This window comes from Anser anser, assembly GCF_964211835.1.
Source record: "Anser anser genome assembly, chromosome: 3".
In the NCBI taxonomy this organism is placed as follows: Eukaryota; Metazoa; Chordata; class Aves; order Anseriformes; family Anatidae; genus Anser; species Anser anser.
In genome coordinates this window covers 20,042,148-20,068,949 of record NC_139722.1, presented here as the reverse complement: position 1 = coordinate 20,068,949, position 26,802 = coordinate 20,042,148, and the positions used below count along the sequence as shown (strand labels likewise).

At 34.5% G+C, this 26,802-nt stretch overlaps 1 protein-coding gene across 2 annotated transcripts in view; it reads right to left on the bottom strand.

Moving 5' to 3' along the window:
* Positions 1-216: 216 nt before the first annotated feature.
* PXDN (peroxidasin) overlaps positions 217-26,802 on the bottom strand; it is an 80,707-nt gene continuing 54,121 nt past the window's right edge. For both annotated transcript variants that reach the window (XM_083829896.1, XM_083829897.1), the window contains 9 exons: positions 23,849-23,957; positions 23,247-23,404; positions 19,107-20,610; positions 18,115-18,249; positions 15,247-15,455; positions 7,892-8,012; positions 5,196-5,328; positions 3,845-3,958; positions 217-3,179 (listed from right to left, as the gene is read on the bottom strand). In XM_083829896.1, the coding sequence (XP_083686022.1) occupies positions 3,057-3,179; positions 3,845-3,958; positions 5,196-5,328; positions 7,892-8,012; positions 15,247-15,455; positions 18,115-18,249; positions 19,107-20,610; positions 23,247-23,404; positions 23,849-23,957 (2,606 nt within the window). In that variant the 3' untranslated portion in view covers positions 217-3,056. The remainder of the gene's footprint in view (positions 3,180-3,844; positions 3,959-5,195; positions 5,329-7,891; positions 8,013-15,246; positions 15,456-18,114; positions 18,250-19,106; positions 20,611-23,246; positions 23,405-23,848; positions 23,958-26,802) is intronic.

Sequence of the window (26,802 nt, the reverse complement as noted above, 5' to 3'; positions counted from 1 at the left end):
TGCATTTTTTCCCATCACCTAGATTAGAACAGTGAATAGATATGTCATAATGTTAAAGAATCTATCTACATAATTCATTAGCTCATTCTTTAGTTCTCAGAAATGGAGTCATGACTACCCTGCATAAGAGAAGTGGTATAGTTCTTTGAATAAAATCTTCATACTGGAATCTTCAGCAATTAATCTAAACAATATATCTATCAAGAAGAAATCGTGTTTACTTGGAAATGTGGCCCATTTTATTTTAACTGAAAAGCATTCATTATACAGTGCAAACAGTTCTTTGGTAAATTTACTGATTAAAATAAAAACAACAAAGACTTTGCTTTAGGTAACATTAAAAAAAGAAAATAAATATGTAAAATTTGCAACATATTACAGCAATATTCTCACAGTGGATACTGAGGAAATGGTCATCTAGCCATTGGCCACTGTTTCAGAAATGTTAAAATTAATGCTGATTCTGCGACATGACAATAAAACAAGCACAATCCATGACTGATTACACTTTAAACTGTGCATAAAGACTTGTTTTTCCTGAATGGTTTATAATCAGATGGACAGCGGAAAATAACTCAAAATTACACTTATTTAAGCATATCCAGACTCCTAAGCCCATTTTATATACCATATGAATAAACAGTGAACATCGAAGAAAACCTCCCTCTTTATTCTGGAGGCTGAAGAAAATGAACAATCGGATATATGTTACTATTTTATAATGTATAAATGGAAACTCTTTTCTCCAATAAGTGGAAATTTTGAGAAAGTTTTTTTAATATAAAATTGGAATAAAAGAATGTAAGTAGTAACCAGCTGGATGTATTACTGATTTATATATCTGTTTAGACGGTTAAATTATATTTGGTTCAGCTCCGCAATCCTTCCTCTTTGAGGAATTCCTGCTATAGGTCAATGGGAGTTCCATCTGAGTTGGACTTACAGGACGAGACATGTGGTTTGGACTCTCAGCAAAAGTCAACAAAATACCAGAGTATCAAAGAAATACAGGAATGACAGCCTCTAGAAACCATATGATACTCAAACATGCTCGCCACATACAATTTCTTATAGTATTAAAATAGAAAATTACATAAGTCAAAACACTGTATATAAAATCAATTAAAATATTCTAAAAAATATAAATTGCAGTTCCGTGTACCTTCTACCACACATCTTTAACACACCACTCACATGTACATATTGCTCTTACTATAGTATGAAATGATTTTCTGTAGCAAGCTTTAAAGATACACCAAAGTTTGAATGTGTGTCATGGTATCTGATTATCAAACTTGAAATTATTAATGTTAGTAATCAGAGAAATTATGTGCCAAAATATAATAGTGGAACTTATTTTGTTGTGCAAGGTTAGTTATTAGACAGGTATTTGATTTACCATGCAATAATTAAGTATTCAGTTTGTTTGCATAATCTGAAGCGTTTAAGATGAGAATGTTAAATTTTGTGCGGAGTTCTTTGATTCCAGATCTCTGCTCCCTCAATTTGAACAACAAATTCAGAAGTCAGTGAAAAACTAAAGAAGAGCTTGGTTCATGTTAATCCTAACTTGGGAATTAAGGACAGAGCCATAAATTCTAAAATATTAAGTAATTAGGGAGAGAATCAATTCTGAATAAACAAAAAACAAACAAACAAACAAAAAAAACTGTAAAATGAGGTATGATAGTTGTCCTTCACTGAATATAATATATAATTCCTGGTCAAAAATATGCAGTTTGTATTCTAAAAAGTATACAACTTTGAAATGCTAGTGTAGACATATACTCTATTATGTTAAACATTTATTAAATGGGAACTAAAGTCCATTGGCAGACCATTTTTAACATGAATGATAAAAATACGAGGTAAAAATATATATGCATTAGATGAAATTGAACAACAACAAAAAAAAATCAAATACCTTGTCAGAAAAAGTAGTCAATCCACAATTAATCATGATGTTTGATTTAGATTATTTTTTTTTCTTTTTTTTTTTTTTTCCAACAAACAGTGCCACAATATAATCAGGAACATATGTCTATTGACAATATGCACAGTAAGTCAGTAGGTATCTTTGTATATAAAATGGCATGTGACGTGGTTTCACATTCTCAAAACAGAGCCATACATATATGTGAGCTGATCTGAGATTAAGAGAAGCATGCTTAAAAACTGGACTGGATGGTCATGTTACAATGATTTAAAATAGATGAAACAAAAATAAGTTGCCAAGCAATTACATATGTTTCGACAAAAAAGATTATGTTCATGTTAAGATCAAATGCTACTCTGCCATGTGTGTTTTCCTAAAATGAGGAACACTGTCAATTATACCTGCAATATACATTCAATTGCTTTTTCTATCTTCCAATTACATTTACTCATGTTTCTCTAGTAATTCCAGCCTTTCTAGTTTGAAAATATTGAATAATTTTGCTCAGTGAATTAACAAGAGGATGTTGAAAGGTGCACTGTTTTTCTTTACTTTCTTGGTGGTCCATACGTAGAAGCGATAGTGTGATTCAACAGCATTTCCATGCGTATGTGGTTTGCAGAAACTGGTCCTCTATTGCATTCGTTTGGGCACAGTGAGTGACCTTTTGTTTTCCTGTCATTTACTAAGTAATAATAAAGAGCTAAATTTCAAGTCAGACTGAAACTGAAAATGGAACTTTCAACATTACTAATCACAGATGGGGAAAAAAGTGTTCATTTTAGCCTAAGTCTGAAGCCCAGCCATTTTGGATACCTAAAACTACCTGACAGTGTTCTCTTAAAGTAGCACCAGTTTTTAGTTTGTCTAACCTGAGAAGCTTAACATACAATTAACTTTGACCTGTTTGCTAGATTCCCTTTCATTATTTTTTGCATTGTGATTACCTTCATGGGCAGAAAATACAATGATACATTACGTTATACTGTTACAGCACCATTAGAATGTTGTAATCTTGATTTCTTGCTGTTTTAAGCCTGTAGTTACCTGTTTTTGCCATCAGCAGGCATTGATACGATCTGAAGAGTATGCACCCTAAAATCTAAAAAAAAAAGAAGACTTATGGCTTCTTTTTATTAATATTTTCTTTTAAGCAGACTGGACAACAATCTCCTTTAATCTTCACAGGAGCTTCGCAGTCAGCTGGCGGGCATGACTCCACAAAACAGGTAATCTGACCAACCTGTGTCAGGAAAACAAGGAACAAAACCAGACCATATTTAGATACATTTTCCAAACAAGAAATATCTTTTTCCCATTATTGAACCATGTGTTTTCATTCATCCTCTCTAAGATTCTGGTTATTAAAAAAACCTTCACATAGTTTATTTCAGTATCAATTGATATTGAGAAGGCTCTTTGTATTATACCTTCTTATTATGCCTTATAATACATTCTGTATTATACCTGAACAGTATGTCATCTTATTTAACATTCAGGCATGAAACTGGGATGCCAAGTACCCCCATATTTCTTTGACTACATTTTCTAAAATGCTACCATAATAAAAGAAAATGAAAATTTAGCAATAAGCTAGATATGCTTTTATTGATTTTCAAGGATTTTAATAGACTTTTTCAAGAAGTCCAATTAATTTTGTAGCTAATTTTGCCAGTACCATCCATAAAAATGGAAATATAATACAGGGAAACAAGAGGTGGATTAAAAAACATTGTCATGGGCAGGGATATGTGAACAGAATCTTTTTTTTGCACCAAATAACTGAAGATCCTTAAAAGATAATTAGAAACTATTACCCAGTAATTACCAAACACAAAACTGAAAATACTGATTTAGAAACAGAATCAAATATGATTTCTATCTCAAAATGGATTTCCACATACTTACTTTGCATTCACACACAGTACAAGGGTCCCTTTTCCAGGTTTCATTGCTGGAATATGATTTACCCTTTTCATCAGTGCAATCGGTTTTACTGAGGCGTGATTCAAGTTTTTTTATCTATAAGTATTAAAAAAAATTGAATAAAAGCAAAGTTTTTATTCGTGCAACTTATTCTGTCTTCTCTCTTATGCTATGCCATCCATGATACGTTTTTCTTCTATCTAGTTTGCATAATGCTAAAAACCTGGAAATGTGTAATGAATATGTAAACAGCCTTTCAAAGGAAAACTAACAAAGGATACATCTTTCCTACCATTGGAATATACATCTTGAACATACAAAGACAAGCAAACTACATCTGACATATATATATACTAAGGCAAATATAAACTTTCCAAAAAGTCTGAATGAAAAGGAGGTTAAAAAAAACCATAACCTTAATTAAAAAAGTTATCTTGGATCTTTGACTGTTTTTTTTTTTTTTTCTTAATGATGAAAAATAGGGGTTATAGCTTGCTGGTTGTGTGCCGCTTGGGAACAGTAAAGGAACCATCTTTAAAAATCCCTTGGTCTTTTTGACATCCAAAAAGGACAGAAAAACAGACTGAAATGTAGTAAGACTTAACTTGGCCTACCAAAGCATTTCCACTGTCAAAGCGCTCATTGATGATGAGTGTAACAATGATTAAATAATGCCATCAAAGATGGAAGCAATCTGCTATGTAAATAAATACACAATGTGTATTTATAAATAACATTGAAAAGCTGGAACTTAATTTTCTAGGCAAAATCTTTGGCCTATTTTGGATTTATTTGTCCTATACAGTATACATTTTTGAAACCAAGTTCTGATATTATTTTGATATTGAGTCATTATGTCTGAGTTATTCTGAATAAGGAGGCTATGCTGCATCGTAAAAGTAAGTGATCTATATTTTAACTATGTTCATGGCAATCTGGCATATGATTTCTTATGGACTCTACATTTTAATCATAGTTTTACTTAGATTCTATGCATTTCAGATAAGAAAAAAAGATTTTTTTCAACTACACAGGCAAATTTTTAGAGCAAGACTAATCTCATGTTTAGAATACAATGGTTACAGAAAGCTTCAGGTTCAAAAGTCAAAAAGTTCTATAGAATAGATCAAAGAATATTTTGATATGATTTCAGAAGAATATAGAAATAAAGAATAATAACACACCATGTTCTGTGTTGTGTTTTGTTTGAGATACTATGTGGTGGTTTTTGGCTGCAGTGGATGTCTAAATATTAAAAACATAAGACAAGTGATGTTAGGAGAACATTATAAATTAAATCTAGAATTAGAAAATATTCAGTATAGCACCTTACCTGGTTTCTGAGGCTTGAAATAGTTTTTTGCATTTCCAAAACAAATTCTTTGAAGTCATTCACTATGGGCATGTTTGCATTTTCATCAGATGCTGAGGTGGCATTACGAAAATATTTACTCTGTTTCATAGAACTGCAAGAAATCGATGCCATGTCAGGATATTCACCTAGCTCATTTTTATTTGTCTAGATATTTTAGAACACTTAGCACAAATGTAAATCAGAGGAACCAACAAGTGTAGGCAGTTGGCCACACTGAACACCAGTAAGCCACAACAGTACACCAGACCCACTAGTGCTGAAGACAGCCTCAGGTCAGGTGAGTTATGAATTACTGTTGAGGTCACTAGTGACAGTGAATTTCTTCTGCTGAGAAGAATAATGTATATATACAATGCATGGGGAAACACAAAGTTGTCATCTGTGACACTGTAGAGCATCACCTTAAAATCATTGGGAAAATAGCCCTGGAATCTCTTGAGCCTTAAATAGGAAAGCAGACTAAACTGAAAGAGCTTTAAAAAGTGTTACTTCAAAACATGAAATTCATCTTTCATATTAAGATCCATAGTTTTCTCCTCTACTTACTCATTAGCAAACAATGTATTTAAAGAAATAAAAATAAAAATAAAAATAAAAAAGAAGTTGGTTTTTATAAACAAATGAGAAAAAGTGCTTTTAAATATAGACACATTCCTGTGTCCAATTTAATTAATGTTTGAAATGAATGCTGTTTGTCATAGACAAAGTCTAGAGTACTCTGACTATAGCACTTTCTAGCACTTTCCTGGTAAGTGTCATACAACACTAACTTGTGTTACTTGATTCACTCTGTTGATGGGAAAAATGTATACAGTTATGAAAGTAACTGTCTGTAATATATAATATATTATTTGGCAAGACTTAAAAAACAAATGTATTCAAAACCAGGAAAACACTAATTACACTTATTACATTAAGATCTCTGAGTCCATACAAGCATTCCTATTCTGTTAGCATGTCTTCCCCAGAGCTAAGGGATACCCAAAGAATGAACAGGCAAAGTACTCTTTTTTATATTAGGACTCATGATTTATCTTCCCGTATAAATTAAAACTGCACTTATTGGCAGGTGTTCAAGCTACTTAGTTTCCCATAGTTTTTCATCTAAATTAAAGAAAAAGAACTCAAAACAACATAACATGCCAAAATTCGAGTAAACCAGCTGCTATTTTGTAACTAAATGTTTAATCTTCTCCACCTGCTTATGTTATTGAAAATGAGGAAAAAAGAAAAAAAGATCTCACCAGAAATGTAATTTAAATACAATGAGCATAAGAATTGACAAGAATGTTAAAAAAATGTTGTTGCTCTAGCTTTATATATGGTTTAAATAAATTATTGTAAATTTACAATTTTGTAGTCCTAATCAGTACTTTGACTGTTGTAGATCTTTAAGCTTCATTTCTGAAAAAGTTAACAGCATGTTAACAAAAACAAGCTGTTTCTCAGATACGTTTATATTTTCTTGCTTACATTTTTATGCAATTTAACCCTTCTGCAGCTTTATAATTATGAGACTAATTTCTTTTAAAAATGAATTACTTTAATTTGTAAATTCAATGGCTTCTAACTGTTCACTTGCATAACCACATGAAACATCCTCATTCAAGGATTCCTTCCAATGACCCTTTCTTTTCTTTTTCTATTGTTTCTAAGTAAGCTTAGACTTAGCTACTGCCTTGTCTTGTTTAAGATTAGAAACCTTTTACCCTTAACATCTAAAGGCTCTGTTTCTTCAGGACAGCTTCCTACCAATTAGGAGAAATATAATGCTGGTGTATCTTCAGTACATTCACTTGAATATTTGAAATTGCTGAAATAAACATAACTTTCTAAATATCTGTCCAGATACTTTCCTTGCCTTGAGTGGGTAGACTCTGAATATGAACCAATGTTCTTCTCAGTCAAGCAGATAATTTTATTTGCTAAAAGAACATGTATATATGGAAACAATGAAGAATGTTCAGTTAAATAAGAGAGTGAAGGATCTCCATTTATATTCTTTATAAAGTGTCCAAGTAGAACTCATTTCATCACACTAATTCAAAGATAACTTTTGGTTCCTTGGAAACTGCAGGGACACTATGTAGATTATTTGTGACACTGTGGTTTACTTCCTTGCTAGAGTATTTTGAGGACTATAGAGCTATAAACAGCATTGTCTCTCTGCAGCACCCCGCCCTCCACTCCTGCTTTGAGGTACTAGAAGCAATCTCCCCTATCATAATAAATTTTTATGTTAGTGTTATCAACACTTGGTTTCCTCTTACTTCTACAGGAGGACCTGGCAGCTCTGAGCAGAAAAGGAAGCAATTTAGTTTGGTTTCTGCAGGCACAGCAGGGCTGTGGGATTCCAAATCCCCCAAATTACACTTTACTACTGGCTGTTTTTCCTGTAAAGCACAGGAAGAAGAACTATACTGTGTCACACACAAAGAGACTTACACAATTTTGAGCTTGAAAAGAAACTGATTTACTGTTAGTGGCTATGCAGAAGTGTCAGAATGAAATACATCAATGATAAACTGAAGAAAGCAGAGACTGGAGAAAAAGCGGTATGCACTTACAAAGAAATCCTTCAGTTTCATTCCATTTTGAAAACAAATGCTTTCTCTTACTTTAAAGACAAAACAAAACAAAAGAAACCCTCTCACCTTACTGTTTTGGACATCTTCATTTTCTTCAAGGGCTTGTCCTCTTGAAAGCTGTAGTCAAGAGAACGTCTTCCCCGAAAGTGATATGAAAATGCATTAAACTGTCCTCTAGTTCTACAGTCTGAAATTAAGCAAGAAATTAAACATTACAAGCCATACTATCACCAGTTAATATATTTTCACAGTATCTTCTGAATTGGCAAACGTATATCCCTATGGAATCAGCTTGAAGGCAACTGAATATCTCTGAGGGATGCAATACTTAAGTCAGCTGGAAGTAGAAAATTTTATTATCCACAGACCAGCTTTTTTGCTATGAAACAAAGCAATTTTTTATTTATTTTTCACAAATATATCACTGCTACTTTAACCATCCTTTTCATATCCAAAATTTCCACTCTCTTGGCTTTTAATTATTTTCTTCTTTTGGAATGAGATAGTTACATATGGAGGAAAACAATAATAGAAAAAAACGCCTGTTGCTTTCTCATCTATTCCAGGTTTGTTATATTTGGCATTTGAAAGAGAATATTTAATTAAACCCTGGAGAACATTTGCACTATGTACAAAGTTAAGAGATTCGAAGGTATCACCAGTCACTAAGAACTAAAACACTTTATTTGGTAGAGTAGAAGTCTCAAGCCTGAGAACAATTATAACAGAAATTTTCTCCTAAGATCCAAAGAGGATGACTTCACAGGATGAAGTATGTCTTTCCAGTTATTATTTAGCCTTCCAAAAACATTGAGTATTTGAAAGGATTCCCATTAAAAAAAATGGAACAGCACTTTGGAGAGGAGAGAATTAGAAAATAGAAGTTTTCTTATTTCTGTTTGCAGAAGCTTTAAAAACAAAAAGTCATCATGGGCCAGGGTGTTGCACAAACCAACAGCATGTTCAACTATTAGAAGCAAAGAGTCTGCTAACATAACAGAATGGAAAGCTGAATAACAGGATATATTATCCCAGTTAAGTCTGGTATTAACAGAATGAGCAATGAAAGCAACTGAATAGGGGAAGAAGATATTTTCTCTGATGTTTCTCTTAACATGCAGCAGAACAAGTTTATTCAAAAAGGCAGTAAAATCTTCGCAAATATTCTTTTGGAATTTAGCGGTATCTACACCAAATACTTAAAAGTATTAACAAAAATCATTGCACAAGTTTCAAGTCAAGAGTCTCAAAACACTGTTGAACTGAGCAACATGAAAAACGAATGTAAAGTTCTTGTCCCATGTAAATTAAACAAATAATATATTGGTTGCTCTGTGCTTATATGAAAATATGTATCTTGGGCTATTTTTATTGTTTTTGACTTCTATTTAAGTAAGACTTATCATCTGTTACTTTTAAAAAAAAAACAAAAACAAAAAAAAAAAAACAAAACAGTTTGTTCATGGTTTGATATTAATGAAGACGGGGAAAAAGTAAGACCGACGAAAAAAGCCCTGATTAATTTTCAATTCGAAGGCAGTACCTGCAAATCATTCTTGAACAGTTTATCCACTCAGTTCTCCTTCCATTTTCCTTCCTTGCAGCTTGTTCCCTCCTTGATTAAATTTATTCCCTTCCTCCTATAATAAATGCAGCACTAAAGAACTACATGATATTGGCTGCCAACATATTGTTCATTCTTCTTGTGTGTTCTGCTGCTTCTCACATAAACGTCTTGCTGCTCACTCAGAAACTAAGCTCTTTCAGATGGGAACAGACTGCTGTGTCTGTAAGATACTTGCCATGAAGACATTTTTGATTACCCCTAGATACTTCTATATTTAGTGTGATGAGAAAAGGGTCACTCTGAAGGGTCACTGGAGAAAGAACTAGTTTTGGTCAGAAGAATTTTTTTCTTAAAGCAATCTGTTGCTTAAAATTTTCCTGAATGCCATAGAAATTTTAGCTTCTTTTGGAAGTCATTTCTGAAAAAAAAAAAAAAATCTCTTTTCTTTAATCGCTGCTAAGGTCTTCTCTAGATTTTTCTTTGGTACAAAAGCACAATGGCCTATTCTTTATTTCTAATCCTAAACTGGTGTTTACAATCAAAGCACCAAAATCCTGGGAAAGTTTTAGCGCCTTACACTGATAAATATGAGAAACATATGTTCAGGGGCAACTGAAGTTGTACCCAGACCTGACATTTCTGCACTTTTTAAGGACTTAAAAGTGTCAACTTGCCAAATGAACTAATCTAGTTATTGGTTTCAGTTTCAGAGGAATAAGGGAGAAAATTGTTATTGCTGAGAGTTGCAGGATAAAATGCTTTAGCTTTCAGAAAGACTTAAACAAGAAGTTTATGTGTGTATATATATATGTATTATATATGTATATTAACACCTTATCGGTACTGGCAACTGAGAAAAATCAGCCTAAAAATCAGCCTAAAGTTCTGCTTTTCTTTTCAGTCTACCTAAAATTTGCCCAAATTAGCTATAACCAGTCCAATTCATTTTCTTTACAAAAAATGAACAGGAAAATAAAGGAGAGCCTTAGGTTCTTAAAACAAAACAAAACAAAAAAACAAGGCAAGGCAAATACAATCTTCTCAGAAGAAAAATTAAACAGGACTATTTAGAAAGTTATGCAGATTAAAACCACATATCTTTGGACTACAAAGAACAGTCAGAAAAGGTGGATTCAGACAGACAGATAATACATGGACTAAATAGAAATTTGTGAAGTAATGGACCCCAAGAACTGACCTGCACATAAGACTGTGATGGTATGAGTGTCTGAGAAAGATAGTTCACAAATAAAGAGACTCGGTCTGCCTTGTTTTGTTACAAATCACTGAGACACCTACATTAAGATGCTTTCCTACAAATGCTTCTTTTACAGTCAATGGACATAGACAAAGGCAAAGTAAAAGGAGATTGCAGCCTGAATTGTCCTGTAGAAACACCTCTTTCTCTACTGCCTGCAGCAGACTTCAAGAGACTGGGGTCTTATCTCTGGGGTTCAGGAATGTTTAAATGGAATAAATGTCAGCCTGCTGCTTCCCCTTGCTTTTCACTAGCTACAGAAACTACTGGCATGAAAATCCTGCTAGCAAAGATGCAGTACTGTCAGAGAACAGAACTGTAGAACTGTATGTTACTCAACATAGGCAGAAAAAATAATTTTATTGATTTGGATGAAATATTAATATATATATATATACATTGATTCTCTTAATAAAATGTGTTATCATGCAGATATAATGGACTATAATAAACAAAATTCAGTTCAAAGAAAAAATACGGTTTTTAAATGGTCTTAAAAGGTCTTTAAATCTCAGACCATGGAACTTCGTTTTAGTAGTCTGATATACTTAGAAGTTTTCTGAGGCTAATAGACACTGTCTTTAAATGTACATTTAAATGTAAGATCTGTGTGAAAAGAAAATATGCCCAGGCATGAACCGCATTTTGATATTTTGAAGATCTCTTGGTAAACAATTTTCAATGTTGCAGAAGAACTTGCAGTCTCACCCCGAGACTGCTGTTAACATTTTGAAATTTGTAAAGTCTTCCACAACATTTAGTGCCTAGCCCAGTGTTACTTGGTATTTTCATTGAAGACAAAAGGGCATAATAAGAACATAATAAGATATAATACTAGAAGTAAAAGTCAGACAAGCTGTAGCTTGGAATAAAGCACAATAGTTAAAACAAATAGTTGATGCCTTTCTGAAAGCCATGCTTAATTAAAGAGATTAATGTGGTCAATACAAACATAAACTATGACATAATTCGTGGTCTGGTCTTAAAATGCAAGAATCCATAAATTTAGGTCTATCCCACTGGAAGACCACATATAAATGGACTCAGAGGAAGTATGTGTCTGAACCGGTGGGATTTAAATATGTTTAATCCTAATTTCTATAACAGTGTTTTCCAGAATTAATCCAAAAAGAACATTATCTGATTCAGAAGATATGTTGGTTGCTAACTGACAAACTGTTAAGGAAAATTGTCTTCATAAACCAGTTTATGCTTAGGGGGATAAATTGTGCCTTGAATGAATCATTTCCTACTGGGTTATTATTTGACATAAAACAAAAGATTAAAGATATTTTTCATTTTGATTTATAAAAACTGTGCAAAACTTTTAAAGACTCACAATGGAAAACATTTCCACTTTACATATTTGGAGTAAAACCATGTTTCCATTTGAGCTACTATCTGTTTGCACGTAATCTCCAGCCTTCTTTTTTTATTCTCACATAATTCATCTCAGAAACATTTGTCATGTTCAGAATAATATGCTCATCTTTGAGTGAAGAGATTAAAAAGTGGAAATAAAAAGTCAGTAACAGTAATCACAGAAACTATACCGAGTACTTTTTTAAAAAGTCCTTTTTGCGCTAAGCCTGAAATAAAGCACCAAAAGTGCTTCTTTGGAAAATCTGAAGTTTGGATGCTCTTTGCTGAAACAAAGAGCTGCAATAATTCTTCAGTAACTTCTGTCTCCAACAATATAGATCTATTTCCAACAATATAAAGAAAGATAGAAAGTGAAGGAAACCAGAAGAAGGTCTTGTGTACTTCAGTGGAATTCATGGTTTTTTTTCCACACCATAAACTAGTAATTCTGTTGTATGATTTGTTAACTGAAATGTAAAGGTAATCTGGTATTGTTATTATAAAAAGGAATAATGTTCTGCTTTATAAGAAACAAACACTGGCTTTACTCAAGAAATCTAAGAAGTAGCTTTTTGTAACTAAGAAGTTCTTCTATTCTTCATGTGGAAAAGTATTTTGACTTTAACAAAACAGGAAGGATAACAAAAACAGATGTGTTTTTTAACCAAACTAAAACAGCTGAACATATGGGTCGCTTATTAAACATACATAAAGTGCAATGATATAGTATTCTGTATTCTACTTTTTAACTCAGTAAACTCTAGAAGAATTTTAATTATAAAATGAGTAGTATTTTAAATGTGGAAAATGAATATGGTTTATATATTTTTTTCTTCTAAATAAACAAACAATAGTAATAAATTCAAAGAAACAGTACTGGACAATCATCAGTTTAAAAGCTAAACTATGCAACATCTTTGAGCAGTAAATCTCTCTTTTTGTTTGTTTGTTTGTTTTACACTTTTAATGACACTTGAGTTTATTGTCACGGTAAAGACATAATAGAACAATTCTTCATTAGTAACTGTGTCTGTACTAGGTTGAAGGGACATCCTCCATCAGTTTACAATTTACAGTTAAACTGTAAAATTCTTAAATTCTGAGATGTGTCACCAATGGATGCTCTGTTCCTCAGGATAATTACATTTTTTCCAAAGGAATTAAACAGACACTACTAAAAGAGTGTGACTGCTTTCTCAGAAGTACAATCCACTGGTTCTTCATCCATGCACATCTTTTCACTGAATTTCACTAGCTCATTCAGCAGCAGTAAATCCAAAACAATCACCAGAAGAAAAGATGAGTATCTCAGATCAGAATGTCTCAGATCCAGATACCTCTCATCAGTGTTTCCACGCACTACTGGTATTGAAAGTGAGGTTTTTACTAAGTAAATTTTAAGATACTAATAATCATCAACAGATAATACCATTATCCTCTTTAATAAGTTTTTTTTTTTTTTTTTACAGTTAGCAATTTGTTTGATGGTAATTTCTAGATGAGCAGAGTTCCATGGAAAAATTCCTGACAGGTGTTGCACACAGGTCATAACAATCCCATGCAGTGGTATAGGCTTGGGGAAGAGTGGCAGCTGGAATACTGCCTGACAGAAAAGGACCTGGGGGTGCTGTTCAACAGCTGGCTGAACAAGAGCCAGCAGTGTGCCCAGGGGACCAAGAAGGCCAAGAGCATTCTGGTCTGCATCAGAAATAGTGTGGTCAGAAGGACTAGAGATGTGACTGTCCCCTTCTATATGGCACTGGTGATACTGCACATTGAGTACTGTGTTCAGTTTTGGTTCACTCACTACAAGAAAGATATTGAGTTGCTGGAATGCATTCAAAGAAGAGCAATGAAGCTGGTAAAGGGACTAAAAAACAAGACATGAGGAGCAGATCAGGGAACTGGGCTCAGGGAACTTAGTTTATTCCAGAAGAAAGCATCTTGTGTGGAGACCTCATAGCTCTCTACAACTACCTGAAAAGAGTTGGAAGCAGCAAAGTCGTCAGTCTTTTCTCAGATGAGAAATGATATGAGGAAAACAGCCTCAAGTTGTACCAGGGGAGGTTTAGATTCGATATGAGGAAGAATTTCTTCATGTAAAGGGTGGTTAGGTATCAGAACAGGCTGCCCATTAAGGTGGTGGAGTTGCTACCTCTGGAGGTACTTAAAAGATGTGGCATTTAGAGATGTGGTTTAGCAGTGAACTTGGTATTGTTAGGTTGATGGTTGGACTCAGTGATCTTAAGGGTCTTTTCCAACCTAAATAATTATATTCTATGAAATTCCTGAATCTACTTTTTCAGCCATGAAGATAACAATTAAGTTGCATCATGAGAAGATAATACTGTCAAGGAGAGCTCAACAGAGAGATGTCGTTGTCCTCTGAAGAATGTTGTTGTTGATGCTACTGCAAATCATTCCATAAATCTGTGTGATGCAGAAGATTCTCTTGGGAAGGGATCTTCTAACCGTGTGAAAGATGCAGTGACATCTGATGTGCCGATGCTTAAAGAGAGGTCATTCTGAAAATCTGTATGCAACATGGGTTAGAGGCCAATATTTTGGCTACCAAGCAGCATGGGATTCTCGATTTCTTTTGCTACATGACAACAGTGCTAAGTAAACTCTGTTTCTGGGGAAAACTCAGCCTATTGCTGAAGAAAATGTTTTCCCACTGTCCTAACTGTTGAAGAAGATGGCAATGAGCAGGAATGTTTGTCCACAAAAAGAGGAAAATGCGAAAGCAGTTATCTACAACATGCACTGCTCAAATCTATGATTACCATGTGTAATTTAATATATGAATGATCACTCATTAAACAAGGGTGGTGGTAGCTGTTTCGTATCTTATTTCATTATTAGCAAGCAAGGAACATTATTACACTTCTTTCCTTTAAGGCTTTGCAGTTACAGGAGATAAAAAGGTTATCTCAAAGAGATTGTTCAGCATGAAAGCTGATCAGCAACAAGAGAGAATCCATCCCTGGGTAGAATGTCAGATGAATAGATAACTCCTTAAAGAGGACGCTTCAGTAAATAAGAATCTTCCTCACTCTTTTTTTTTTTTTTTCTCTTGGGAAGTTAAATAGTAATGTGCTCCAAATCTGAGTTTGTAACCATGCAATATATCTTAACAAAAAGTGAACATGAATCAAATATCTTCTTAAAATAAAATGAACAAACACCAAACAAAGCATACATTAATACACCAAAATCCACCTGTATACTGACCTTCACAGCAATCTTGCCACATCCTGAGATCCAGCTTAGGAATATCTTCACAGCTGCTATATCCATGTGGGAATTCAGCCACCTTAAAGACATCATGTTGTACCCGGGTTATGTTGTCACCATTGTCACACAAAACTCTGGCAAGAGATGTCTGCTTGATCTGAGTGAGCTGAGCAGGCGTGAACACACCTGGGTTCTCATACCATAACCTGTAATCTCACAGAAAAGACAGGTTTGCTAGTGAAAAAAAAAATACAAAACATGCACAGATTTTGCAATACTGTATTCAGAATTAAATTAATTATTCTATAGATCCCGTTACCAGATATCTTTACATTAGAATAGAATAGAATAGAATAGAATAGAATAGAATAGAATAGAATAGAATAGAATAGAATAGAATAGTTCAGTTGGAAGGGACCTTCAACTATCATCTAGTCCACTGTCTGACTTCTTCAGGACTAACCAAAAGGTAAAACATATTAATGAGGGCATTGCCTCTTGAACACTGACAGGCCTGAGGCATCAGCCACCTCTCTAGGAAGCCTTTTCCAGTGTTTGACCACCCTCAGTGTAAGGAAATTTTTCCTAACGCTCTGTCTGATCCTCCTCTGGCACAGCTCTGTGCCATTCCCTCATGTCCTGTCATCGGTGACCAGGGAGCAGAGACCGGCACCTCCCTCTGTGCGTCCCCTCCTCAGGGAGCTGCAGGGAGCAGCGAGGCCGCCTCTCGGCCTCCTCTTCTCCAGACTGGGCAACCCCAGGGTCCTCAGCCTCTCCTCACAGGACATGCCTTCCAGCCCTGTTATCAGTTTTGTTGACCTCATCTGGATGCTTTCAAGTATCTTAACATCTTTTTTATACTGTGGAGCCCAGAAACACATACAATGTTTAAGGTGATGCCATACATAACTCTTTGGGTTTGCATCAGCCTGAGCCCATGCTCCTTGGTTCTTTGGCCATAATGAGCACATAGTGGAATGTATCTGAAGGTGTGATCCAGATGCCTAAAGGTAAGTGCTTGGTGTCACTTCAATCCCACTTTGTGTTGGGCTGAAACTGTGAAAGGGCCCAATTTGTCAACAAAATCTTTGACATATTTTCTTGTTCCATTTTAATGTCTTGGATACCTTCAGACATCTAAAATGGGTAGATTTAGACATCATCTAGACTACCAGGTTCAAGGTTCTTTTAGGGTAGTTTTAGATTACCATACATTTCTTTTTCCAGACAACTTTCCTATGGGTAAATATATATATATATATAAAATATATATATAGAATTGCTGAGAAGATAAGAGAATGGCTAATCTACACATATTTTAAGATTAAGATAACTGAGATTGTTAAATTTACTACAGAAATTTATTGTATCATTTTCATAAGGTGTTGGATAGTAGCCAATGCAATTTCAAGCACTAGGATCAGATAAACAGATTAAGAAATCTCCATCTTGACATGAAATTAGGCCCACTTCAAACATTACTCCTTTTCCCTGCACAGGAACATTTGTTTTGCATGGTGCTGACAGCTTTGATCCTCTGCCCATTGTGAGGGTTTTTCAAAGTGAGAGATGCTTTCATTATGTCTAATAATATTTTACTATTTGCTGGCAGGTTGCTTCAAAATATTTGTATTCTTTGGACAGCAGAGTCCCATTTCCTAAATATTAAATGTTTTCCTATAGTTACTAAATATTGTTTCAGGGAAGGGGAGAGAATTTTTTTGCTGGAAAAATGCACACAGACACACAAAAAAGCAAAATCATCCTGTTGTGACACAAATAGGTACTTGTCACCAGCAATCTGGAGCACATACTACATATATTTCTACTTTCACTCTCTCTGCCTCCAGGCACGAGATTTTTATGTTTCACAGCTTAATGTTTAAACAGATTTTATATAAGAAAGCTGTTTTTACAAAAAAAAACATAAAGCATACAAAAAGACTTTTGCTATTGACTACAGAAATAAAAAAAGCCTTTATACTACATTAAGTAGCAATTCTATAACTAAGATAAAGCAAATAATATTAGATAATGTAAATCACATCTAATTTCCTAATTCATCCTCTATTTCTTTTTCAACTAGGACAGAACTAATCAGTATTAGTCTTTCAACCATCATGCCATGTAAAAAACAGGATTGTAGGTCACAAATGATGTCAAAATGTTGACTGTCAAATTCCAAATGTGTATGCCGAATCTACCCAGAGGAGTTCTGGCTGCTGTAACAAAAGCAATGCTTTTTTTTTTTTGTATTCATTTGTTTTTATTCCTGGTACTATAGAAACTCACAATGAGAAACTGTTCATAATTTGCATGTAAAGTAATTTAAGAACAATTATTCAATTGTGTACTTGGGGACAACCTGTCTGCTTTTAATGCACTTTAAGTGCACAGACTGCTTCTATTGAAATGTATGGTGTGGTCACCTACACAGAAAAGTACTTTTTCAACCTAAGCTTAGCAGCAGAGATGATGAAAGGGTCTCAACCATCCCAATTTCTCTGCAAATAAAATAATTAAACACTAATAAAAGACAAGTAACACCCACTTTGCAGAAACTTAAGTGACTTGAATAACTGGTAACAGGAAAATCATGAATGAACTTCTAGCTTCCAGAACCATGCTTGATCAGCATATGTTGGCTATGGTGTTTTTTGGAGCTCAGTAAGACACATTCATCATAAAAAGTAATAGATTTAAAAAATGAATTAATCACAGATTGTAACAAAGTTTTAAACCTCATTTCTTCACCTTTCCAATGAAAATAAGAAATGTGGTTTGATCTTGAAACAAGACATTGCAACTCCTATTAAGCGTCCTCTATTTAAAATTATTTTTGGTTTCCATGGTATTTCAATTTACCTGTCTCCATCCCGAATGCGCCTGAACTGGGTGCTTAACAGACACATCAAAGTTGGCCCCAGTCGGCTCCCTGGAACTAAGTCTTCTACCATTAAAGCAGGAAATAGGTCTATGTTCAGTGGGGAACCATACAACCTGTAAAAAGAATAACATGAAGATTTAGTATCAAATATTATTCATTTACAAAAACAAAACAACAGTAAGTAATAAAACTAAGGGGAAAATATATGAATAACACACAATAAAAAATGACAGTGGTAGTGCTACATATTTTGTGAAGAACCTATGGTGTACTGCAAGAAATCCAGAAATGTGCATTGCATGTACATGAGTAATAGCATGGGGGACTGTAAGTCTACTCCACAATTTCATTTTTCCCAGTAGATTTCTTTTGATTCCTAATAACGTTCCTTTTCAATAGCTTCTCTTTCCTGCCCCTCTGAACACTTTTCCTTTTACGCTACCAAAGACTCATTCTCTTTTATTTTGTGTAGATAAGCAAGAGATGGAAGGTAGCTGAAGGCTTAGTTTCAGACACTGATCCTTCTAAAGAAGACCAGATTACTTGTGATGAAGGATGTACACATGAAAATACAGTGAAAATAGAGTAATTGATATTCCTGTCTTAGTTTAGTTCTTGTTTAGTATGGAATGGATGGAACTGAGCATGTAAATCTTTGCATGAGATCGGCATTAAATATGACCTCACCTTAAAATAACATTCATATTTAGCAGCAGTTATAAAAACAATTGTTTCAAATCAATACTTTCATGAATGCATGCAACTTCATATTGTTCACTGAGATCTAGAAGTGGAGTAATTAACTGCATGTGGGAATTTTCCACATCTATTTCCTGATATGGTTGGAAGTTTCTTAAAAAAATCTCTTTACCATTTTCTTAACAAATATTTTCTTCCAGATAAGACATTTAGCTACTAATTTCACATACACACTTAGATAATGGATTATTTTTCTTCACCTCAGGCTCACCTGCTAAGTTTCTCCCTGATTTCAGGATTCTTAATTTCATTTTTCAGATCTTCAAAAGTCTGAGCTGAAGAAAGATTACAGTAAACTCTAAAATCATGGTAGGGAGGAATTCCATGATCTCTGCCTCTCTGAATATTCATAGCTGCCAGATCTAAAGCCACAGTACGTGCCATGGAGAAGAGTCTTTCTGTTAACTCTGTATTGAGTAATTGTGATGGGACACGCATCTTACCAGCAACACCAAACAATCCCCTTAGAAGTGGATCAATGCCTCCTTCATTTACAATCCGAAATGGAGAGAAGAATGCCTTATGAAGAGGTAGATGGCCTTGTGGAATAGGTTCAAAATTTTCATCCAGTCGATACAGAAAAGGATTAATGAGTGTGTGACCAAACCTAAAAGCGGCAGTTGCAAACTCATTAGTTATGCCAGAATTAACACTGGGATCATAACCTTTATATTCGCCAAGCATCTTCATGCCTACCTCTCCAAAGATCTTAGGTAGCCAGTGGCTAAATGTTATGTGTTGCATTTCTGCACCAACAATTTTGCGTGTTTCATGATATATTGTGTCACCATCCCAGTGTGGATTGAGTTTCAGTAGCTCTGTGGCAATTCTGTTGTGTTCTCTAAACCACAAGGTGTGGATACTGGTAAGACCCAGCTGTTCATTAGAACGCTGATCACCAGCTAAGAAGCAGGGAATTGGGCTCTCATTTTCATCCCTCATACATTCTGTTGGTGGGCCAGTAGCAAATGGAAGAAGGGGCTTGCCAGATCTTTGTACGATGCCCTGTCTCAGAAGACCCCTTTGACTTGCCAAGTCTCTGATTTCTAGTGCTTCATGGTCTGAACTGCCATACACGTTGGATGCATCAATATATGAAGTCAGCTGGTTGATCTGTTCTCGTGGGTACACAGAATTCATCAAGAGAGATGTCATGCCACTTCCACAAACTGGACTGGAGCGTACAAAAAACATGCAGCGTGCACCATTTCTAACTCTGGGATCATTTGGTGGAATCATAATAGAAAAGCATGGAGGATCATTTGTGCAAACTGAACTGCAATGCTGACCATCTGAAAACCTGGCCTCACTTAGGGCAGCAACGGTGAGGTCAAGGTCATGATCAAGAAACTGACCCCACTGCATGAGCATGTGAGTGTACTGGTCATCAGGAGTTACAGTTTCAGTTCCAATCAGAGTAGTTGAAACCAATCGAGGCATTGGGAGCGCATATCCATTAGAGAGCCTCCTGGGTTCGATTCCCCGAGGCAAATTAAATCCATTTTCATAGACTGATTTTAACAGACGTTCAAAGGCTGTCAGAGAAGCGCCCCACATGGGATGCTGCAGGTTGTTGCATGTTCCATCATGTGTCCTGTACTTCTGGTGAAAGCACATATCTGAGCAATTGTTCACTCGTCGATGGGCTGTACAGCCTGAGAGATTAGCTATCAAATTCAAGTACTGTGGGGATACAAGGTCATTATAGTGATAACCTGAAACCAGAAGAAAGAAGAAAGAAAATCAAAGATTTGTAGACTCATGGTCCCCAAAGATCATGCATTTCTTTGGAAAGTTACTTTATAATACTGTATTTTCCACATGATTAATACCCTTACTGTTCAGGAAAAAAAAAAAAAAAAAAAAGAATAATCACATACATATATTAGAGCATTAGGTCATTTGAGCAACAACTACTATTAGGTCAGGAGGTGATTTTGTAAAATGACAATTCAAGCAGAACTTTTATAAAATATTCACAAAAAGAACTAATTTCTTATTTGGCCACCAAAGAAAGTAGCGATATTTTCAGAAATAACAGCCTCATACTGAAAAGAACGGAAAAATTTCCCCATGTCAGTAAAAACATTCTGAAAACTCAGCAACATTTCTACAGATATCAAGACTTTCTCTTTTGAGACTTGCTAATTCAGTGAGTATATTGCTATTTTGTTTTGCTTTATCACAAAAAAAGTTGTAGAATTGCAAGAAATGAAAAAAGAAAGAACAAAAAACACATAAAAAAATCATGACCAATTTATCTAAACAGATGAGTGGTCTCCTAGACATGTGGTATGGAGTAATCTGCACTCACGTTACTCAGCAGTTCACTGTAAAGAAAATTATTGTTTGCATAACACTTGACACAGATTTCCTCTGGGATCCATACCATTCACCTTTGGGACTATGACATATATATTGCTTCAAGTTCAAATATAAGTGGGAGGTGACATCTCATCTATAGGTTAGATTCAATGGCTCTTGCCAAAACAAGGCTGTCTCTAGCAACAGACCAGCTCAGCTGTACCTTGTCTAGCTGTCTTGAAAACTTCCAAAGACTGAGACTACTCAGCCTTTCTGCATAAGTAGCTCCAGTGCTACACTGGCCTCCTGGTGAGAAAGCGTTTCCTACCATCCAATCTGAACCTCCCAAGCAGCAATTTGTGGCCATTTCCCTTGTTATACTGTCTGGCACTGTGGAAGAAAATTTGGCTCCATCGTCTTTCCTTGCAATAGTCCAAGATTTTACATAAAAGTCTCTGAATAGGAAATTGTCAAATTTCTCAACTGTTCCCAATGCAAAAGTGCTAAATAACACCTTTCATTGGGCCCTGCATTTTGAAATAAAACCAAATAAGGACAAATATGAGTACCAAAATCTGAATATTAGGCTGTTTAAATGAAAACAGATTTATTTTATTATTCAAGTTTCTCTAAAAGCCAGATTTCTATAGATTTTGTAGGGCTGAGAAGTAAGCTTTGGTTGTGAACAGAATTCACAGTATCACAGAAAGTTGGATGATTTTGTGTTCATTACCTTGTATTTGCATGCTTTAATGATAATTTTTAAGGTGATTTAAGCCTTAGGTGATTGATTTCCTCTATTAAAAATACTAGTGAAAAGCAGTCAAGTTATTCTCACACATCAGATTTTACATATCTTTACTGTTACAATGCACTGTGTGAGTATTATATTTGATATGTTTGCACACCCATCTAATCAGAGAGGCAAATTCAATCACATGCTCTTATAAAATACAAACCTTTAAAGAATTTAGTGTAAGTTTTTGTGGTTAACTTTATCACAAATTATTTACTCAGTTCTAATAATGAGTAACAAGCTTCTTTTACTATCAAATGTTACAGTACTCCACAAAGCCTGCAGTCTTTGGTCTTATAAATACTTGACTAGTTCAGGGTCAGTCAGAGTTAAAGTTTTCGGAAGTTACAATAAATACTCAATTATAAACATCAAAAGAAATATAATAAGAAAAAAATATTTCCTCTAGATTTTCAGTGTCACTTTTGGCTATGTTTCAAGTCTCAAAAGCTCTCCTAAAACTCCATCATTATTTCCAAATGCTTTAGTCCTATGTTTCAAGCATTTCCACACACATATCTACACACACTAGTTGTATATGCTCCATCTGGACTTCATGAATTTGTACTTGGGAGTTCGATACCTAAAAGGCAGAAATACTAAATACCGCATTCTTCCACTGTTTTTAAAAACCAGCAAAAAAAATGTGTTTTTCAATACATGAGATCAGAGTTAAAGCAAACAATTAGCTTAATTTGATACAGTACTTAAAGAATGAGTAGCAAATAATTCTTTGAATACTACTGGGGCACTTGTGGAAACATTGTTTCACAAAGAACATAAATCCTTCTTATCATCTTTTTTTTTCTGCATGATGATACCAAATTTTACTTAAAGAAATAGCAATAAAGTACTGATTCTTAATACATAACAGAGAAGGTTTGCAATGAAATAATGATCCTAATGAATTAACACACAGTTAACAAACAGGATGCATTAGACAAATCCATTATACCAAATATGATCAGGAGAAGAATCTGAACATGACTTTTTCCCTAACATGTCAACGTGATGAAAAGTAGAAGCACTCTACTAGGAGAGCTCAATCAAATCAAGCTTGACCATAATGTAGCAGTGTGCAAACCAAGGACTGAATAACATAAACATATTTCTCGTAAAGTTTTGTGAAATCATACTCCACTGATTTCAATGTAAGGGTTCCACAATTGGGACCCAGATACTGACAATCTCTTTTGAAGTATTAATGACTTAAGAAACTTCATCACTGAAAAATAAGGAAAGAATACTGACTTGTTCCATTCAGGTCAACCATTAGACCATCCTGTACGTGATCTTGAATAAGCTGTAATGTCCTTTCAAATATTTCCCCAGCTCTTGCTTGCTCAACAGTGTATGGATCCCTTGGGTATCGAAATAAGGCTAGCAAATCATTTGGAGAACGAGGACGACTAATAGATAATTTGGAAAAAAAAAACAACCAGTAAGTGCACACAGGAGTTGCAACATAACACTGCATACTGTAAAAGTTCAACATGATTAGAACATACCTTGGTCACTCATCTCAAAATGGAAGGCAAACAAAAATAAACATATATGTTTAATAAAAGAATATGGAAGTAAACATTTACTAGACTTTTATAACGCACTGTCTCCCTGGAAAAACTACTTTAGTGAACAGAGATCTCAACAGATAAAAAATTTGTTCTCTGCAACTTAGTGTTTCCTATAAGTAATAGGAACCTTTCCATGCTAAATGACTACTATTCCCAGAACTAACCAGATGTGTTAACATTGCCATTTAAATAATAAAATGGCTTCTTGCTTACTAAATGTTTCATTATTTCTACTATATATATTAATTTTGACTTCTCAGTTAAAAAAGAAGGGGATACCTGTCAAAAAGATGTGTACGTGTTGAATTTATAGCTCTGTCAACAGTTGCAATTGCTTCCACAATTGATGTTTGTACAAAAGGATCTCCATTTCGGCTGACGTTAGGGACTACAGGAAGAGGAATTCATGCGTTATTGCAAAAATGACCACACACAAAAAGATACATCTGCAAGACAGGGTCTAGGCACGACATCATTTCAGATGTATAAAATAAACTTCTGTTCTTAAAGCATTAATGCAAGAATTTAAGGGGTTAAAAGGTATGTGTTATGAGAGGAAAATACTTATAGACTTATTTTTTCCTTTTAGAATATATAAATCACAAAAATTTGAAGAGATTTCATGAAAACATATAAAACACAGAAAATTAAATTGGAAAAAAAGGAAGGGAAGAGAGAATACAGATGTGCACATGTTCCCAAACAGCTACAATAATTACCACTGCTCCTGTCATGATTTTACTCTGATAAGCAACACATAAAAATTTCATTTATTTTGATCACTACTTTGTTTTCCATTTTAAAATTATCTAACATTATAACACTACATTAAAAATCACATGCTTCTATGATTCTATTTACAGCTCTTCTACTCATAGTACAGGAACATTGAAACATGGGCCTATCCATCTGCCTTTTTATGTGCTGCTCTATTGCAGCTGGATGTTTGTATAGCGTATCTAAGACTAATAACCTTCCTTTCAGCCTAACCTAAGAACTACCAGATCCAGGGGCAACAGCTAACAATTTCCAGAGTGTGTTTAGATTGGAAAACCCACACAGGAAGAAGGGTAAAGTAGGGAAAACATCCAAAGCAAATACGCTGGAATAAAATCAGCAGATGTACAAAATCAGCTGACAAAAAAATTGTTGTTTACAAGCTTTTCATGACCTTTTTCTTTTTTTTTCTTTTTTCTTTTTTTTTTTTTTTTCTCTCTCTCCTTTCTAGGCAAGATTTCATTAATCCTTCATTACTGGCAGCTTAGGTTATATCCATATGAGTTTCAGAGACTAGATCTGGGCAATCAAATTCTACCACCTATATTGTCAAATAAAATGGTCTCTGGCACTGTATAGGTGGAGTTGGAGCCCCTTGCTCTGCCCTGAGGCCAGCTGCCTTGGGCTGTTGACATACTCTCAGCATCCAAAATGGGCTGACCTAATGGCAATAATTGTCGATTCGTGCTAATTACCAACCGATTCGTGCTAATTACCAACCGCCCTCCTTGCTTGAGAGCTTCATTTGCATAACAGCCACATAGACGCATAATGAGATAAACCACCTATTTTAAGGAGAAATATTTATGGCTTTGCTGCCCTTGTTTGAGTTGTTTCAGAGAGTGCTTGCATGCCATGAACCATCTTAGCACTTCAACATTATACATATAAAAATCCAGTGGCTGTTTACCTTCCTTGTGGCTGCTTACACTAGGTGTAATCTCAGCGTTCACCTTAGATATGTCTCCTGCAGGGTTATCTTTCTGATTAATGGTGCATGTGGGCTGAATCATAAACCTTGGTCAGATGTTAACTATACAGAACCTTATTTTTGTATGAACTATTTGCTGCCAGTAGCTCACTTTTTAGACTAATAAATATTAAAAGTTAAAGCTACATGCGAGCCTTTCAGGCCATGCTTTTTTCAGGGGAAAAGAAAAATGTCACTTTGTCTGTTAAAAGCAACCTAACAGTTTTTAAGCAACAAAAACATAATCTACACATGCCCTGCCCTAAACCTAACCTAGAGGCTTTTACAAAACAGCAGCAGATAAGGTCAGAAGAAAATGACAAAAGAAAAACGTCTTTAAAATATAATTAAATGTGGCCAGCAAAAACTGCCCCGCAGCTTATATGCATTTGATTTTTTCCATCTCAATGGTAAGAAAATATATTTATGTATTAGAAATATCTATAAAACATTAACTTTGTATAAAAGAAATATTGACATGCAAGTTTTTATGCGCTCCTGGCATTATTAATACTATCCAGATAGCAAGTACCCAGTACTGATAATCTGCCCATTTGTCTCCTTGATTCTCTGACAGCTTCATTTTTAATGGCAAAACCAGAGAAGCAGTATCTGATATGCCACTAATTTTTAGAAGAAACATCATTTACAGTTTCAGATTGATTGCAGATAAATCAAACCACCCATCCTTTTCTTTCTTTGCATCTCCAGAGTGGCCAAGATGACCTGAAATTTTATGGACTTTCCTACATTCATACATTCGCAGACTATAAATGGAGATGAAAACTCATCAGTGAATGATTCCCAGCCCTGCAATTTTTCTCTCAGAACTCAAGATACCAGGTGATTGATATCTCATGATAATCAGTACATTAAAAAAAGTCACTGATATTTATTCATGAATATAATAAGCAAAATACAGAACATTAGACAACACTGGGAAACAATATCCAATATGTTAAAGAAATCATGCTCAATAGTCATTTTCAATGATACAGAAATATCATGTTATTTCATTTTCTACTGAAAGAAAAAAAAATCACACGATTTCCTTAAGGTTTTCAATCAAAATAAGACTGGAAAATCTGTTTGTACGATGAGTCAGGAAAATATTGGGATCAGTCTATGTAACAAAGTTGTTTCCTTAGCCTTTTTGACTGCTTTATTACAAACAATTACATATAATAATTTTTATTTGTCATTGTTACTTTCAAATAATTATTATAAATTCATGTTTTCTGGTTTTGTTGTTGTAGTTTTTTTCCTCTCTATTTTCTCCTTTAAATTCTTAAGAGTATTACAACTTTCCTGAACTCTGTCATAGTGGTTACAGCCCAGTTTTCAACCAATAGCTGTAAATGTCCCTTGAAAGATGTCATTGGAGTTTTGGTCAAGTCTAATTTGGTCAATTAGACTGCGTATTCAACAAGAAAATTTGAACTGGTCCAAATTAAAAATCAAGAGGAAAATAGCATGACTAACAGGA